This window comes from Botrytis fragariae (genome assembly GCF_013461495.1).
Source record: "Botrytis fragariae strain BVB16 chromosome Unknown tig00000101, whole genome shotgun sequence".
Lineage (NCBI taxonomy): Eukaryota > Fungi > Ascomycota > Leotiomycetes > Helotiales > Sclerotiniaceae > Botrytis > Botrytis fragariae.
Genome location: NW_023500996.1, coordinates 1,166,834 through 1,184,052, shown reverse-complemented (window position 1 = coordinate 1,184,052; position 17,219 = coordinate 1,166,834). Strand labels below are relative to the sequence as shown.

At 43.0% G+C, this 17,219-nt stretch overlaps 3 protein-coding genes across 3 annotated transcripts; 2 read left to right on the top strand and 1 right to left on the bottom strand.

The window, feature by feature from the left end:
• Positions 1–3,274: 3,274 nt before the first annotated feature.
• Bfra_009013 (putative glycosyltransferase family 2 protein) lies at positions 3,275–5,047 on the top strand (the record flags this gene model as incomplete). Its single annotated transcript, XM_037339367.1, is given in 5 exon segments — positions 3,275–3,324; positions 3,418–3,847; positions 3,862–4,271; positions 4,338–4,629; positions 4,709–5,047. The coding sequence occupies 5 exon segments, from the start codon at positions 3,275–3,277 to the stop codon at positions 5,045–5,047; spliced, it is 1,521 nt and encodes a 506-aa protein (XP_037190933.1).
• Positions 5,048–9,209: 4,162 nt separating this feature from the next.
• On the bottom strand, positions 9,210–10,397 carry Bfra_009012 (uncharacterized protein; the record flags this gene model as incomplete). Its single annotated transcript, XM_037339366.1, has 2 exons — positions 9,210–9,421; positions 9,476–10,397. 2 exons carry the CDS (start codon positions 10,395–10,397, stop codon positions 9,210–9,212), a joined length of 1,134 nt encoding a protein of 377 aa, XP_037190932.1.
• A 1,002-nt stretch (positions 10,398–11,399) lies between these two features.
• Bfra_009011 (putative gpi-anchored wall transfer protein 1 protein) lies at positions 11,400–12,960 on the top strand (the record flags this gene model as incomplete). The annotated part of the gene is made up of 2 exons (XM_037339365.1): positions 11,400–11,519; positions 11,578–12,960. 2 exons carry the CDS (start codon positions 11,400–11,402, stop codon positions 12,958–12,960), a joined length of 1,503 nt encoding a protein of 500 aa, XP_037190931.1.
• Between the last annotated feature and the right edge of the window lie 4,259 nt (positions 12,961–17,219).

Sequence of the window (17,219 nt, the reverse complement as noted above, 5' to 3'; positions counted from 1 at the left end):
ATGCGTAAACAAGTAGAATAAACATCACTTTCAAGCTTCGTATTGGTTTTGACATGGAATAACTGGGGTATCGTATAACATACAATCAGAGAAGGGATAAAAAGACGTTGAAGCATAGATCAAGCATTTGGCAAGCATGTTCAGGATATTTGTTACTCCGAGACAACGAAACCGTCGGAACAATCGACTTTAACATCTACTGGAGGCTCGGACAATGATCCGTACAGTACCTCACATATCGAAAGGATCAGGATTTGCTTGGCTAACCTAAACTAAGCTATGGGTAATGGAGAGATCACATTGCATCAAGTTAAAATGGGGGAAAAAGAACGACATGGAGAACAACTAGCTATAACCTTGAAGTTGATGAATGGTAACCATAACACATGATGTGAATGATTTGAGTAGTGATAGCTTCGCCACGAGCACCTTTTCCGGATTGTGTCAAAGTTATCGATAGCTGACATCTATTAGATGGTCATCCCTAGCTCGTGATGGCTCCGAATTTTCACTAAGCCTCTCCCTCGACGTATGATTGCGAGTGTTTCGATTTGATCTCTGTAGCATTCGGCTCTATAAACTCCATGACCATCATTTCCACCAAATTGCCCCTCATTGCGGATGCGAAGAGGGAAGGGTTCAATTATGCTCATCATTTTCATGCCGTGATACCCTGGTCTCTATAGCTTGAGATCGAACTACGGCCACCTTTTGGCAGTTGCATTCGAGGTGACAAACTTAGAGATAGTTGGAGCCGTGGAGGTTGACCAAATTCCACCATCCGAAACGTCTCGTCGTTGAGACTTCCCTGTAGAAACACTGGAGAAGTATATGAAGCTTCGGATCATATTCGCTAATATTGATGAAAGTGTCGCAGGCGTCTTTTTTAAGAGGGTTAAGTTTTCCGAAAGCAGGCGCCTGCAGCGGCCGATGTGTTCTCGTTTAAAAAATACCCTAGTAGACCACAATTGCGCAAATGATAGACCAACCAGCAAACACTGACGAGTAACTAGTGTGATTTTGTATAGGCAATTTAGCAAGCATAAGAGCAGGCATATTATCATAGACAGGCATCGTGTTCCTCTACTTTTCGTAGGTACGTTTGTACCTAGGTTCTTTATACCTAGGTGATTCTATTCAAGTCGACGATCCATAGAAAGCGGAAAGATAGGAATTGACAAGATTTGGCTATGAATTCAGGCTGAAAATCATCTCAATTTGACTCGTTTCTTATGATCATTGTTACAATCGTCTCAAGTGAGATAATTAGAGGACCATTGGCCATTCACGCTTGCACCAAATGCAAAATTGCATTGAGGAATTAATCGTACAGAATCGCTCGACTTCCCTTTCCCTTAAGTACGTACCATATCAGATATTGATGTACCATATGCATATTTTGTTCCGTTTTTCCATACTACTTTTCAAGGTATCCTGAACCTATGCAGGCCCTAAGCATTTTAGACCACCCCTACTTGCTGTACAATCCACCTAGCGCACACCACCCACAGGACTTTACTCCACCACCAACATTCATTCTTCCTCATCCACAATGCCCACCACACGCGCTTGAGGTCCAGTCTTAATTATTTTAAATTCTTGCAGTCTTACATATCGAGTTAGAGGGTATACGATTGGATTCATTTTATCCCTTCCCCCTCCGTTATTTCCAAAAAGTGGCACCCGGCAAGCGTTACTGAACCGAGTGTAATTCAACAACTGGTGAAGGGGAAGAAAAGTCGACTAAAAAGATTAATCGACTAGCAAGCTAGATAGCCGGACGGACTAGACTAGACCACTAAGTAATAACTAACCACTATTGCTCTGTACGAAATACATGTTATTCCGAGGATTATTTGTGTGTGAAATTCTGGTACACTTTTTCCTGCCTTCCCAAAACAATCATCCAACAACTCTTCTCCCCACCCCACCCCCAGTAAAATACCCAGATTGTACAAGTACATCCCGAGAGCTTAACAGACCCAGACCAGTTCTGGTACTAAATGGCTCTCATGGCTCGAATCGCTCATTCTCATCAAATTCATGGATGGCTCAAACGGCTTAAATGGCACACCAGGCGCACATTTCGCTCAATGCTCGCAGAACAAGCGCTGCTATTTGTCTCCAGATTTTGATCCACTCTACCCATCTCGATCCCTGATTCCTTGATGCATCCGTCCCAGTCTTCCTAATAATTGCTAACGCTTGATTTTCTATGTAGTAGAAGACAAGGACAAGAGGGAAAAATTATAACTGCTCGGGTCCAGCCGTGTGGTCTTCTTGTTGGCTCAGTCATATATAGACCTCGTCCAGACCCTGATGTCCACCTTCGAAGCAGTATGACATCTCATCGTCTTTCTCTTCTATTGTGGTAGTGTGTCATTCTTGTTTTAGGGAACTGGCTCCTCGCAACTGTATATTTGATCCAATTGAACTCAGGTACACGAGGATGACAGTCGTTTGGTGATCTCTTCGTCTTTGTCCTTCGTTGGTTGCTTGAATATATATTGGCAGGTTTCTTGGGAAAAGTTTTTTTGTATTTTGGTCTTTGGGAGCAAACAAAATAAAGAACTACCATACATACATACCATATCCTTTTATCACAATTCGAGGATTTTCATGGCTGGATTCCAGTGAAATCACTATTCCTCCCAAAGAAAGAAGATTTTTTCCCTTAATTTTTCTGAGATACGAAGAATTATTTCTACCTGATCTGACGGGCAAACATCTCGAACAACCCAAGCTCAGTCCTCCTCTTACGACTCCTCCGTTTTCGCGCATCATCACCACCACAAACTGCCCTCGAGACCTCCATTCCACGTCCTTTCCCTCCACGACATATACCGGCATCGTTTGACCAACATCGAAGACACTGGCCCAATCTTGTTTCTATACGTTGCAGCCCACCCCTTTTGAGGAAATTTTGAAAATTGACGAAATCCTATCATATATGTGTTACGGGTCTTCTATAAAATTCTTCATAATATCATATCAAACCGGGTCAAAATCGCCCACTTCCATAAACCCTTTTTTCGACCTCATCATAAAAGACTTCTATTCCCCGGCTGTCTTGCTTGAAACATATACGAGTCTTACACGCCCAATTCGGTTTGCCACTTCTCCCGCCTATACCTCACGAATTTACAATACCTACTCAACTGGTCCCGTGTGACGTTGAACCCGTTCCTCACTTGACTTCCGTGGACCTTGTCTAAAAGAAGCTACTCGTTCTCTTTCACTCCATACTCTATTACTTTAATTTTGAGTAGCAAAAATGGCTTTGCCTAGTCTCGATATATGGCAATGGGCCTTCTTAATACTATGGTAAGCTTAGTAAAATCTCTCAGTCTCGCCTACCCTGCTTCTATTTCTGTTCCTGCGCCACACAAGTCGAAGACTAATTGTGGGAACAAACAGGCTCCATCGTTATGTCAGATTTATTGTCAATACTATCAGCCATTGGGTTTACAGAACAGTCCCAATACCATCAAATCCTTCTTTCACATCGAAAGATGTGAGCGTCATAATACCTACGATCCATAATAATTTCGACGAATTGAGAGATTCTCTGCAGAGCATCCTCGCATGTCAGCCAGCCGAGCTTATCCTCGTCACTACAGCCGACAAATACCAAAAGCTCAAGTGCTTTTCCAAATCCTTGGAAGCTAACAACGTCAGCGTTTACCACGCACCAATCGCAAACAAGCGAATTCAAGTATGCGAGGTTATTCCAAAAGTGAAGACGCGCATCTTGGTAATGGCAGATGATGATGTCACGTGGCCAAGAACAATACTACCCTGGCTACTTGCACCCTTCGAGAATGCAAAGATTGGTGGTGTTGGCCATGTCAAAGAGTCAAGCGAGTACGCAACGGCACCTTTGCCGAACGTGCATTCAATTGGCTTGGAGCTGCTTATATTGAAAGACGCAACTTTGAAATTTCGGCAACCCATGGTATTGATGGTGGAACCTCCTGCATGTCTGGGCGAACTTGTGCATTCAGGTCCGAGATTCTGCAAAGTCCTCTTTTCTTGGATGGATTCAAAACAGAGAGATGGGGTCAATATCAACTCAATGCGGATGATGATAACTTTGTCACGAGATGGCTTGTCGCAAATCAATGGTCGACATGGATTCAATACAACCGAGAGTGTGAAATTGAAACGACACTTGAGAACAATTTCAAGTACTTGTACCAATGCTCGAGGTGGGCTCGTAGTAATTGGAGAAGTAACTATACTAGTTTGGTTACGGAAAGACATGTTTGGCAGTAAGTCGGAGCCCTTTTTTGTCAGGTCACGAGGTGAATATTTTTGCTGATCATCTCTGCGTACAGTCAACAACCATGGTGTGTCTATGCTCTGCATATTGCCACCTTTACCTCCTTGTCCTTCGCTTTTGATCCTCTCATCATCTACCTCTCATTGAAGGCTACTGCATCTTGGTCTCCACAGAATCAGATGATTGCAGTGATTGCCCAATTGGTTTTCATGCTTGTAACGAAAGTCGTGAAGTTGATCGGCCTCTTCATTCGAGAACCAAAAGATATTGGATTCCTTTCAATCTCTATTCTCTTTGGATATTTTCATGGGTGGATCAAATTATATGCACTGCTGACACTTCGGATGGTAAGCTAGTACTCCGCTCTCACATGTTTTCCCTCTTTGGGCCCCAATTCAATTTTAGATACTAATAATCCTTGTACAGACTTCGTGGGGTAGTCGTGCAGATGGAGACGCCAATGATAGCCATCGTATGAGTCGAGCACGCCGCAGCGAAAGCATCACAAATCCACCGGGCAACCATCCCTTTCTCCCTTGCTATACAGACAAAGTGCAAATGGAAGCACCCGAAATTATCGAGAGCTCTCAACACACCTCCTTATCGGAAAAGTCGAGCTGCGCGCTGGTACTGGAGCCTGACCCCTACCCCCATTCGGATGATGAGTACAGCGAGACTCTCTTCGATGAAAGTCATACCGACTCCGCTTCCGAAGCTTCTTACGATGCAAATGATTTCCATGATGATGTCTTTCTTTCTCATTAATTTCCTGATGAGGCAGTTGTAGGAAAGGATTCCCTCCTGAGACGCTAGTGCAGCATTGTCCTGGGGCCGATCGCTTTCCTACTGTTTGTCATTTACATGCGTTGTCTTATTGTTTCAACGTTTCTTCAAATTTCCGGCCGGCGTACGCGCTTGTGCATTCAGCATATTGATGATTGAAAAGATTAACTGGGTTATTGGTTTCTACACACCACATATTCTTGCATTTGTTTTTGGAGTTTATTTTTCATTTACTTTTCTTGAAAAGAGATGAGAAGACTTGGTAGCTACTTTAGGATATCGATGTACATATGCACATCCCACACCTCAGAATTTGTTTATTTTTCTTTCTATTTATGTCGTTTCTATGTAATTCATTCCAAATTTGATATTTTCTTCATTTCCCATTTATTTACTAGGATGGAAAATTGGTCTACAAAAGTGTCGGGGTGATGGGCTTTAAGGACGGTCTCGAAAAAGAAAAAAATCCTTTCCGATATGTTCATTTCATTTTCTTTTCCTTCTTACTTAATTATCGGGATGGATTCGAAGGAGGAAAGACTCTCATACAGAGGTCCACAATCAAAATGGGAATAGGATCTATGAGAAAATAATATTTGGTCACGGAAATAAAGGCATCATGACAGTGATCTGATCTGATCTAATCAAATCATGTAGAATAGAAAGATAATTAGTTCAATAGCATATGGATGCGATAAGATGAGATGGTCTGCATAGGAGACTTGGAAGCTGCAAGCATATAGTTTGAATCTTCAATATCAAGGTATCGTTCGTTTGTTCAAACTTGACATCAACTGACGATTGAAGATGCGTGTGAAACCCAACCTATTAACAGCCCGTACATCTTGGCCCAATTTTATTCCATACTCATTCCGCACCCTATAGAAAATTGCTCAGATACAGACACCATATTTCACCGTCTCTCTCATATGTACATAAGTACCTTGTGCGTTCATTCTTTGGTAAGAGATAACTATTGGAAGAACATTCGGCCTGACCGATCAGCAAAGCCAGGTGCCAGAGTCTACCAAATCCGGCAAGCCAGAGAAAAAAAACGCAAGGCAAGTTGGGATGAAACGGTTAGATAATGAAGGAGGCAGGTTTGAAGGGTCATGGATGTGTAACGCATATGCATATATATGTACTGCTACCTGCATATGCTTGAATGACAATGGCATATTCCTTGGCCTTGGCCTTGGCGTGTCTAATCGGAAGATACCCAGATGGTGGGGAGGTGGGTATTTCATTTGCTCAATGTTGCGTTGAGTTTTGATGGATCTGGATTCCGGACTGAAATGGAAAGGCAGAATGTTGGACTGGGAAACGATGATGCGATGTACGGAACTGGAAAGACGTTTTGAGAAGATTCCAATCAAAGGTGGAAAGATGTTCAGACCAGACAGGTGTTCATCATTCATAGCCGTTGTAACGTTTATGCAGTATGCATGCATATGCAGTGTATTACAGGGGAAGGGTGGTGCGGTTAGGGGATTTTGATTTGTGTGGGAAAATGGCGCTGGGGTGTTGAGTGATTACCCAGGTATTTATGTGGTCTCGAATTATGTTCTGGACTGAGGTGGATAAGTGATTGAAGAACCACATAGGTATCTTCAAGCATACATACGGTGTGCATGTTGTGGGATTTCTTTGTAGGTAATAGCACTTCCCGATTACTTTGCGTTGCATCTAGTAATTGCCATCGACAAGCGGAGAAACAGGAGTGGAATTATTCAGGGCCATGTTGGATATACAGTTCTTACATTTTTCATTCCAATCGGTATATGCATGGTAAGACGGAGTGTGCCAGCCAAACCGGTATTCGCTCGGGACTTCACAAACATCGAGAACATGCGAGGGTACACGGAAAACGGAGAAATGGGAGAAAAGGGATCTTGCGTTGCAATCGGCAAATCTCTCATGCAATTACATACATTACATCCGAATGTCACTCGGCATCTAGATACCCTTTTCGTCAGTGGATGATGTTTCCCATAAGATCGGATGTTGGTCGCCAAGAAGGACATTTATCCGGCCCGGGACCGAAGAAAGAGTTGAATGAGATAATGAATGAATAAGGGAGCTGATAGCCCCGTTCTGATTGTGGGGCCGAGTTGCAATTTGAGTCATCCCATTTGAGTATATTGAGGTTATGGATGCAGCGAAATTTCATATACGTTGTGTCCAAAGTGTGATATTATTGGGAAGTAGGTAAGTGGAGTTGGGGGGGGGAGTGCAAGGAAGCGAGGTTCAGGCTATATCAAAACTCGGCAAGCGTGAATAGGTAATGTTCGAGCCTCGTAAGAATGAGTGAAGAGGATCTAAATATGGAAATCGAGACGCACCTTGAAAAATTCAGAAGCTCTGGATAAATATCATTATTTTTGTGTCTTTCATGTCCATAGGGGACAAAAATGAGGTGAAATAGATGAAGAGAATGCAAAATGTCATATTCACATGTTTGAATTTTGTCTGTCCGTAAATGAAAAGCCTTGGATTATATGACGAAACCACGACATGTGATCCGAGAAAATGGAGATGATTGGAGAAAGTGGGAATGGGGGCACGCTCTGGATTTGGCTTATTTTTTGGCAAATGTGGGTTTCTTGAAGCATGAGGCTTTCACACACTATCTCAACAGCGAGGGTGTGTTGAGTGAGGATTAGCACGGGAAGATCGATGTACAAGCAAGAAAAGAAAAACTGAGGACTGTTAAAAACTTAGGTAACAAGCTTGAATCGGATGGACCTGCATGGATGGCGTCTGGGTGTTACATGTGCTTCCTATGAGAATACGTATGATCTGGGGAAGCACTTGAAAAACTGTCATCAAAGAAATTACAGTATGCTGAAGCCGTTTGTTAAACTGGGAAGTAATAAGGGTTTGTGGAGACGATGTATCATTTCTGGCGTGGTCCGCATATGTCACAACTGTTGGTGATGGAAAGAAAGATTCTACCATGGTCTATCTCGTCTAAGACATTTGTCTAGTAGATATAAATACAGGGAATCTGTGGGAGACTACTTGAATAGGGAAGGAAGTTATGGAGACAATTCTTTTTGGGACCGTTTCTTTGTTGATATTGAGGCGCTTGTGTAGGTACATTCTGCGAGGCAGTCATTTGCCTATCTGTCAGCATTTGCGGTTAAAATGAAGCATACTGATATACTAGTAAGGATGGTAACACCATTATTTCAAGGATTTTGGGGCATATTAAATCTTCACGGCCTTTAGACGCGCTAGGGTATTATAGATGATGAACTAGACGGGGATCAAGTAATTGGGCCGACTTCAAATAGATCAATGCCGAGGGCAAGGCTCTTCAGATCAAATCATCCACTAGTTCGATTTGAATATCATGGTATGCGCATCGATTGGACCCTCTTCATACGAATTGTTCAAGGAAATCAGCAGAACATACGAGGCCTTTGAAGATTGAATTAGGTCATTGGAAAGACAAGACCTGCTAAGAGAGCTATCGGCTCTTCGGTCAATCAAGTGCATTTATCTAGCCGAACAAAATGTGAATTTACCGATTCACGGCTTCATGACTCGACATTACGAGTCAAAAATCTTGAACTCCTTCCTTATCGCGCTTTTCTCGGTCAATGGTCAAAAACTGATATTTTAATCATCCTTGCTCATAGTTATGTAGCTTGGCCGTCAATAGCGTCATGTAATTCATCCATGCGACATGAAAAGATGGTCGCGCATGGAATTTCGGTCCTAGTTGTTCAATCATGTCACGGAGTAATTGAAATTCCCTCCGTCGACAATCAAGACCAATGATTTCCCCATGAAGCTTTAAAAGATCAGATGTGAGTAGTATTGAAGGAAATGACTTTATCCTGTTTCAAGTACAGAGTGTCGTAGATCGCAATAAAGTGCTTACTGTCGCATTTTGGTAAGAAGCTGTAGATCCTGAACGGAAGTGTCGTCACTAAGCTTCATCCCTCAAATGCACGGCGTGATATCCTTAAAAGTACCGCATCTGTGCACCACGTGGCCTGAGCCAAACCCACGCAGCCATGCATGAAATCCCGACATGTACCCCCTAAGGATCCGTTTGAGATATTCCAATCCTAGGCTGTGTCCGATCGGATCGTAGTCCCGTTCTCCCCTGGTTTAAAAGACCCGCGTGAGAGTATCAGCCTTCGCTTTCTACCCTACCAGCTAGAAATAAAATGTTTTCCTTCATAGCCAATGTGATTTCCCCTTGCCCGGTATAAACATAGGCAATTGTATCAACCCATGCTTCCGGGCTGGGTAAAGGAAGATCAATGGAGTCACCTCTACGAATATGCCCTGATAGCATGAGAGCGGCCAAAACTGGGAGATAATGCAAAGCATATTCGACATCTGGAATGAATCATTAGTCATGGTATACATTGTCATTGTACACAAGACACTTACGGATCGGCACTGCCACGTGATTGGAATTGATTTGGCATCTGATATGGTCCGCAATCCCGCGTCGATTTTGAATGGAAATTTGCTGCAAAGATAACCGTCGAAGCCTACTAGACCTTCTTACGGCTGTCGAATCTCGTGGATGATCTCGATTGGATTGGGGCATTGGCATGTTGTCTCGAAGTTCTTGAATGTCAACTTCTCTTTGAATCCAAAAAGGTTTTCGTTCGATTTCTCTAGGTAATACTCTAGCACGTATTGTCGCCTGACCCGATATTCTGAAGGAATCATGCATATCCTGTTCTTTTATCATTCCCAAGCTTGGTCGCCTCAGATTGACTGCATTGACGAAAGCATCAGCAGTGACAATATTTCCAAGATAAAGGTGACCCCAAGTCTGCAAGCGGTCATGGGTATACTCGAATGGGACACGGTGTATTGAAGTGGAAGAAGCTGAAGTTTCAGAATGCCGCCTAGTATCGAAGATACTGAAATCCGTTGATTCTCTTGATCGAATGATGAGGCGAGTTTTAGATTCTCCTATCTTCTCATTGGCAAGCAGAATCCCTGGAATTATCTGCGACGATGACGAATTGGGGGATATTATACTTGAAGATGTATTGTCCAATGAAGGTGTGCATTTCGCCAGGGCCACCATTGTAGAGTGCCTCCCGGGGGTTTGATGTGCTTGAATTAAGCTATTATGCCGCGACCACGCGTCAAATTCCCAGCTGATTGGTTTTAGGCATTGTAAGTTATAAGCTCGTGCTGCCACTAGGCTGGGACTGGGGAGCTGTGCGAGCGGGGATATAGACCCAACGCCCTGGGATGGAACGCTACGCTCACGTTCACGATTTCGCGCAGATTGCGGATGCAATTCGGGGTGCTGCAGCTTCTTATTCCGCGGGCGAAAGATCTCCGGCATGGTAGACTGGGCTGACTTCGGATAATACTTGAAGGAACAGAACACCTGAGAAGAAAGCAGAAACCTGGTTGGAGACGACTAAATATATTGGGTAGAGAAATAACGAGTTTAAATGCCAGTGCTCATGGTTGATCGCTTTTGTGATGTCAAACGATATCAGTTCTATTGATGGATGGGGTGCAAAAAGAATCCCAAGAGAAAGCTGGCTGAAGAACGTGTATACTATATGATCTAATAAAAAGCAAAAGATATGGAGTGCTTTTCTCATACCTGCCTTTGCTCATATGAGACGTCAACCACTCACGTTGAAAGGAAACGAGTTACAGAATGTCTGAATCATAACATCTCTTGAGTCTCCCTACTCAACTTCCTAACATCAAAGCCGCTTGTAACTTTGGAGAGATCTGTATCGCCAAAGTATGTAAGTTCCCATGGGGACCCGAGACCTTCTCAACACTGGGTAGCCACAGGCTTTTGATAGAAACTCCGTTGAACCGAGCCGCGGGTGTGTGTCTCAATCGCACATGACCTGATAGGCCGGACGTGGTTTGAAATGTGCATTCATGAGTGGTCTTAAAGAAGATAAGTCACTGGAACGATTGACAATTCTTGAAAGAAAGAAGTTGTTTCAAGTATCCGCGAGACATCTCATTGGAAAAGAAAGAATCATAAAGTAAGTGTTTGAGGTGGCTGTGCACTAGGGATCTAAACCGGTAAGAACTTTCTCCCAGTTTCCCCTGGATGCTGAATTCTCAGAAACACAAATCATGGTTTTCATCGAGACTGGATGCACTCAAATTATTGAAAAATTTCGATGGAAGATACGAGGAGAAAATATGTCTTGCAAGTTGTGAAGTCGGAAGGGTGAGGTGATGGGTTTGGTGAACCGAGCGGCGGGGCTGTCGTAGCCACATTGCGTCGGATTGTCTGGCCTCAACAAAAATTATAACACAGTTTTTGACCTTCTCATTCAATTGATATTACAAGCCCAGCGTTACCAGTATGTCCCGGGCAGCTGAAGCAGCTATGGCTGCCAGTTACAAAAGCTTGAAGGAGGATTTCGTGTCAAATTTGACAGGTGGAGGAATTGGAGAAATTAATATGGTTACTGCTGTCGCTCCAGTGTGTTTGAGCAATGCAAACAATTATCATTGCACAGCGAGCTAACTTACTGAAACAGGTCGCAGTTATCCTTTGGTCGGCTTTACAGAGCCGCCAGTACTTTTTCGCACCATATACTCCAATTGCTTTCGCTGTTGACTTCCTTCTCAATGTCGGAGCTATTCTTCTCGCGATTTCTGTCTACGCAGATATGCCACTCATCTTGAATCTCTTACTGCTTGCGCCAGTTCCATTATTGTATGCAATTCCACCACAGAAGACTACGCAAAAGACTACGCAAAAGAAATCAAGAACCCCACAATCAAAAGCAAAACCTTCAGACGAATTGAATCCTCTTCCGAAGAAGCCTTTCCTCACCATCTATAGAGGGGCGATGATGGTTATCACTTGTATAGCTATACTTGCAGTCGATTTTAGGATTTTTCCACGGAGGTTTGCTAAGGTAGAAAACTGGGGAACATCATTAATGGACATGGGAGTAGGATCTTTCGTATTTTCAGGTGGTCTTGTAGGCGCCCGCTCAATACTCAAAGAACAGAATGCTGGCCGAACAACGCAGCTCAGCACACGCTTATACAGCTCGACACGCCATTCACTACCATTGATTGTTCTTGGAACCATACGTTTATACAGTGTCAAAGGATTGGACTATGCGGAGCATGTTACTGAATACGGAGTTCACTGGAATTTCTTCTTTACCCTTGCATTCATTCCTCCATTCGTAGCGATATTTCAGTCCGCGTTTCAGCTCATCCCGTCATACGCCCTGTTGGCCGTAATCCTCGGCTCCTTGTATCAAGTCACACTCGAATATACCAGCCTCAAAGCCTTCATCCTCACAGCTCCAAGAACAGATCTATTTTCGAAGAACCGTGAAGGAATCTTTAGTTTCTTTGGCTATCTCGCAATATTTCTGGCTGGTCAAGCAGCTGGGATGTTCGTATTACCACGCAATTCCATGCCGACCGGAGGTCCAGTTGCCCAGAGAAAGCGCCTCCTGATGCAAATGGGTACATGGTCAGGAGTGTGGATTGCCCTCTACTTGTTCACGACAAACTACAGATATGGACTGGCATTAAGTGTATCACGCCGCCTTGCGAACCTTCCGTATTTCCTATGGGTTTCAGCTTTCAACTGCACACAATTGACGGCATTTTGTTTGGTGGAAACGATATTCTCCCCAGCGGCTCATAAAAGCACGGATGCGAAGACGGAAAAGGAAAATTATGAACTCTCAACAAGTCGAGTCCTTGAAGCATTTAACAGAAATGGTCTGGCCATCTTCTTGGCTGCAAATTTACTCACAGGACTTGTCAACCTGACCGTCCCAACTTTATTTGTCAGCAATCTCCAAGCTATGGGGATATTACTACTTTATGCCTCTGCTTTGACAGGACTCGCAGTAGGTTTGGATGTATATGACATCTCCATTAAAATGTAATCCCAGAGGGAGATTGTTTAAGCAGCACAGTAATCTGCAATCTCGCTGAGTACAGCTTTTGCCTTGCAACTCCCCGTGCGTGATGAAAGCATCGATGAACCTTGTACACACACTTTGACATTTGATACCTGCTTTTCGGATGCTGTGAACCTGAATATATATCAATCGTACGGGTAGATGAGACAATGAAGCAAACAATGCAAAAGATTCGACCTCGGCAATAATTTGATTCATATACCTCTTGATTCAGTACCAGAAGCCAAATGTATACCGGGTCGGCTAGATCGGTATAACCGTTGTCATTATCTAGGTACTGTATGGATAATCAAGTGTCAGGTAATCAAGTGACAAGTAATCAACCGATCAAGTAATTCCAGCATAAGACTCTACAGTAATATAAATTAACCCACAAAGCCACAACCTTGAATGAGTCCGCACTCATCAGCCGGCGCCGAAGTCTCGAAGGCCTGGGGGATGAATGATGATGATCAGATTTCTTCATCGCATCGGGATAGGTGCTGAAACAAGATCCTCCTTGCACCTTTCACATGCAAGCCTACTCTCATCTTGATGGACCTGTGAAATTCTCTTCCATACAGTACCGCGATGTGTGATTCGTATTTTCGAGGAGAATGATGGGATGGTGCAGGTACCCCCGGATGTATGTATGTATGTATGTATGTATGTATGTATGTATGTATGTATGTATGCATGCATGTGTGTATGTAATTGTACAGTAATACGATGTTGATTCGTTAGGGAATGGATGGATTATAGTGGTGGGTTGGGTGGGTGGGTAGGTGGTACCTGAATCTTTCCTTGTTGGTGTTGGTGTGCTTTTTTTTTTTTTTTTTTTTTTTTTTAAGGAAGGTGGATTTATTTGGAGGATGTTTATATTTATCAGATGGATGTGTAGAGATGTGAGGGGTTTGAATTGGGGGTTGGTTCATGGAGATATATAAAGATGGATGTAGATATTTCAGTAGTATGTGATTCTCCTCTTAGGTATTATGTATGGTAATGATGTCTGGCTGGTAATGTTGATGTTAATGTTAATGTTAATGTCAATGTCAATGTCAATGTCAATGTCTCTAGTTTACGTCCTTCAATGTTGATCTGATACAATATGATATGACACCTAGGTATCGATCTATGCAGTGAAACCATCCCGCAAGAAGCAAACACATGAATGACATTTCAGGATTCCTCGGGTCTTCTGTGGACCGGTCGGTGTTCTTGTGATTGGATATCTAGCTTGTTTCAGAGAATTGGTTTGGGGGAATTGGCACGCGGTGAGAATGGTCGATTTGATATAGGAGGTCGGTAGATGGGTATGGAATTGTGATTTTTTTTATTTTAAGGTGTTTGTCGTGTGTATTTGTGGTACTCTCTTGTGTGCTAGGTATGTGTTTGATACGTCGAGTCTTGGATGTTTCTATTTCTATTTCTACTTCTATTTCTATTTCTGTTTCTGTTTCTGTTCTAGGGCTTTGAAATTAATGACTTTTCTGTTATCTGAATCTGAATCTGAATCTGAATCTGTATCTGTATCTGGAGAGTATAAATAAATAGATTGTGAGAGTGAAACCTATCTATTTATCTACCTACCTACCTACCTACCGATAATAAGTACTTAATATAGTATTGCGATATGATATGATATGATATGACTTGACTTGACCTAATAGCTAGATACCTTAAATACCTATCTATCTACCTACCTGCTCACCCATATTAAGCCCTAGATATTCTTTACTCATCAGTATTATACATATCATATCATATCACACACCAACCCACCAAACAAACACCAATACTACCCATCCATCACATCTTCACCATCCCTATCTACCTCTCTCCCCAAGTATCCACAATCCACAAAAGACCTCCCTCCCTTCCTCCTTACCTACTTACAACAGACGGACAGACAGGAAAGACATGTGTAATGAATTTATAAATTTATAAATGGAGCTTGGAAAATCACATTTGGATGTCTACCTAATTACTTGCATATCAGGTACGTAGGTAGGGAGGCTCGCTCGGTAGAGAGGGAGGGGCGTTTCTTTGCGTCGGTTGAGAAAGATTGGCGCTTCATCTCCGGTGTTTATGCATGTCATAGTATAGTATAGTTTGGTGTGGTATGATGGGATGGATGGGATGAATAGGTGGATGGGTGGTTTCTCTATTTTTGGTTTGTGTTTGAAGGAGAGAGGGGTTTAATGGAGGACTTGGGATGGATGGATTGCATGAGATTGTGTTTGGGATTTCTGTACTGTCTGTTGTTTGTTTTGTTGGTAAGACTCTTCAGAGTCAAGAGTCGGGAGTCAAGACAGGAGAGAAGATGGGTTGCGGAATTGTGAATGGGAGGGTACGGGTAGGTAGGTGGGTAGCTAGGTTATGGAGTACTTCATCCACTCTATATTTATCTCAATAAATGAATAAATGAATGGATGAAGAGTGGAGAACAAAAAGATGGAGGATGTGTTGAGATGAAGATGATCATTTTTTATTTTATAGAGAGAGATAATGTATAATTCAATGTGCATGTGTGAGTGGTGTGGTGTGGTGTGGCTGGGCTTTCTTGGTGATGCTCGAATGAGAATTTAGAATTTGCGGAGTACATATCGTGCTTGGAAGATAGATTAATTGAGGGAAAATTCGCCGATGATGATGATGATGATGATGACTTCACAACGCGTTTTTGATATGATAGAGGAAGTACTAGGTTAGTTAGTAAGAGACTTCAAGGTTCTTCCTGTGGTATCAGTCTGTACGGTGTACAAGTTTGATCCTAACCAGCATCTGGATTCACCGGTACATAAAGAGAGGTATTTGTTTACTCACCGGGGGATCCTAGAGAGGGGGAAGACAGAGTGACCGACAGATAAAATCAAAGGGACCAATAACAATCTGAATATTCGTACACGGAACGGACGACTTACTCAACTCACAGACGAACAGACGGTCAATCCAAAGAAAAACCAACGATACCTCCCTAGAAGCCTAGCAAGTACCTAGGTACCTCTCCAGGATCTGAGCATGCCACGTCAATGCAAAGGCAAACAAAGTTTTCTTGATTGATGATGATGTTTATGCCATTTGTTCAAATTCCGTAGTGTGCATATGGAACCACATCATCCATCCCAAGAATGGCATTTCATCTAGGTTCCCCCTCATTCGTGGGTCCCGCGTTCGTCGAGGCGCGAGCTAGAAGGCTGTCAGATGTTTTCTTTTTGTTCGCTCGCTCACCGTTGGACGGGCTCGACTGGCTAGCTTTTGGTTAAGGTTTGTTATGTTATGCCAGAGAAAATGCGAAAGCGACGCGCAGATGGTTGGTCGATTGATTGGAAAGATGTTAATGCATGTTCAGAATAATGCTAGGAGGAAACAACTTCTTGGGGATTCCTTTTGTTCATCTGATATATCAAGGAAAGACCTGTTTCTCCTCCTCTCTCTCCCCCTTTTCGTTTCTAGAGTGCGCATGCGAATGGAGTACTCCGTAGATAGATGTAATGTGTAATATTGTATCCCGAGGACGATTCATGCAAAGTGTTCGGGGTGGTGAATTTGATAAAAAGTTTATGTGATCCTCTTGTATTGTAATGTAAAGGAAAGGAAAGGAAAGGAAAAAAGTAAACGAAAGTCTTGTTCTTCTGCATTGAGACCTACCTACCTATCTACCTACTTTGCATTTTCAAAGCATCGAGCTCGATATATCTCCGGATCGATCTCCTCCTTCACCCATCCCATCTGATATCCATCGATAACCCGAGGACGAGGACGAGGACGAGGATCTAGATGCTGCAGCGAACGCACACGATTTTTTGATACCAGCCAGCCAGCTAGCCATTGAATTGGATTCCAGCCATACAATAGTGTTCTTACAACTTGCTCGTTTTCTCTACAGGTATGTGATACATTATTTCATTCATTCATTCGTCGATCGTCTTCCCCCTATGGTTCTCGCGTGTTGTGAATATCAAAAAGGATCAAACCATACCATACATGCCATACCATCACAAGCAAACCAGCAACCATCGTTTTCTATTCATGTCTCACGGGTGTCCAAGTCAAGGCCTTGTAGAGGGAGTGCAAGTATGCATCTCTTTCTCACCATCATAATTCCACTTCACAATCCCAAAGCTTGCCTTGCCTCGCCTTACCTTGTTCACGTTTCCCGCTCCGTTCATCAACAGCCCTGGGCTTTTTCACTTTCACTTCTCCTTTTCACCACTTTGAACCTCCCTCCCATGAGTCCC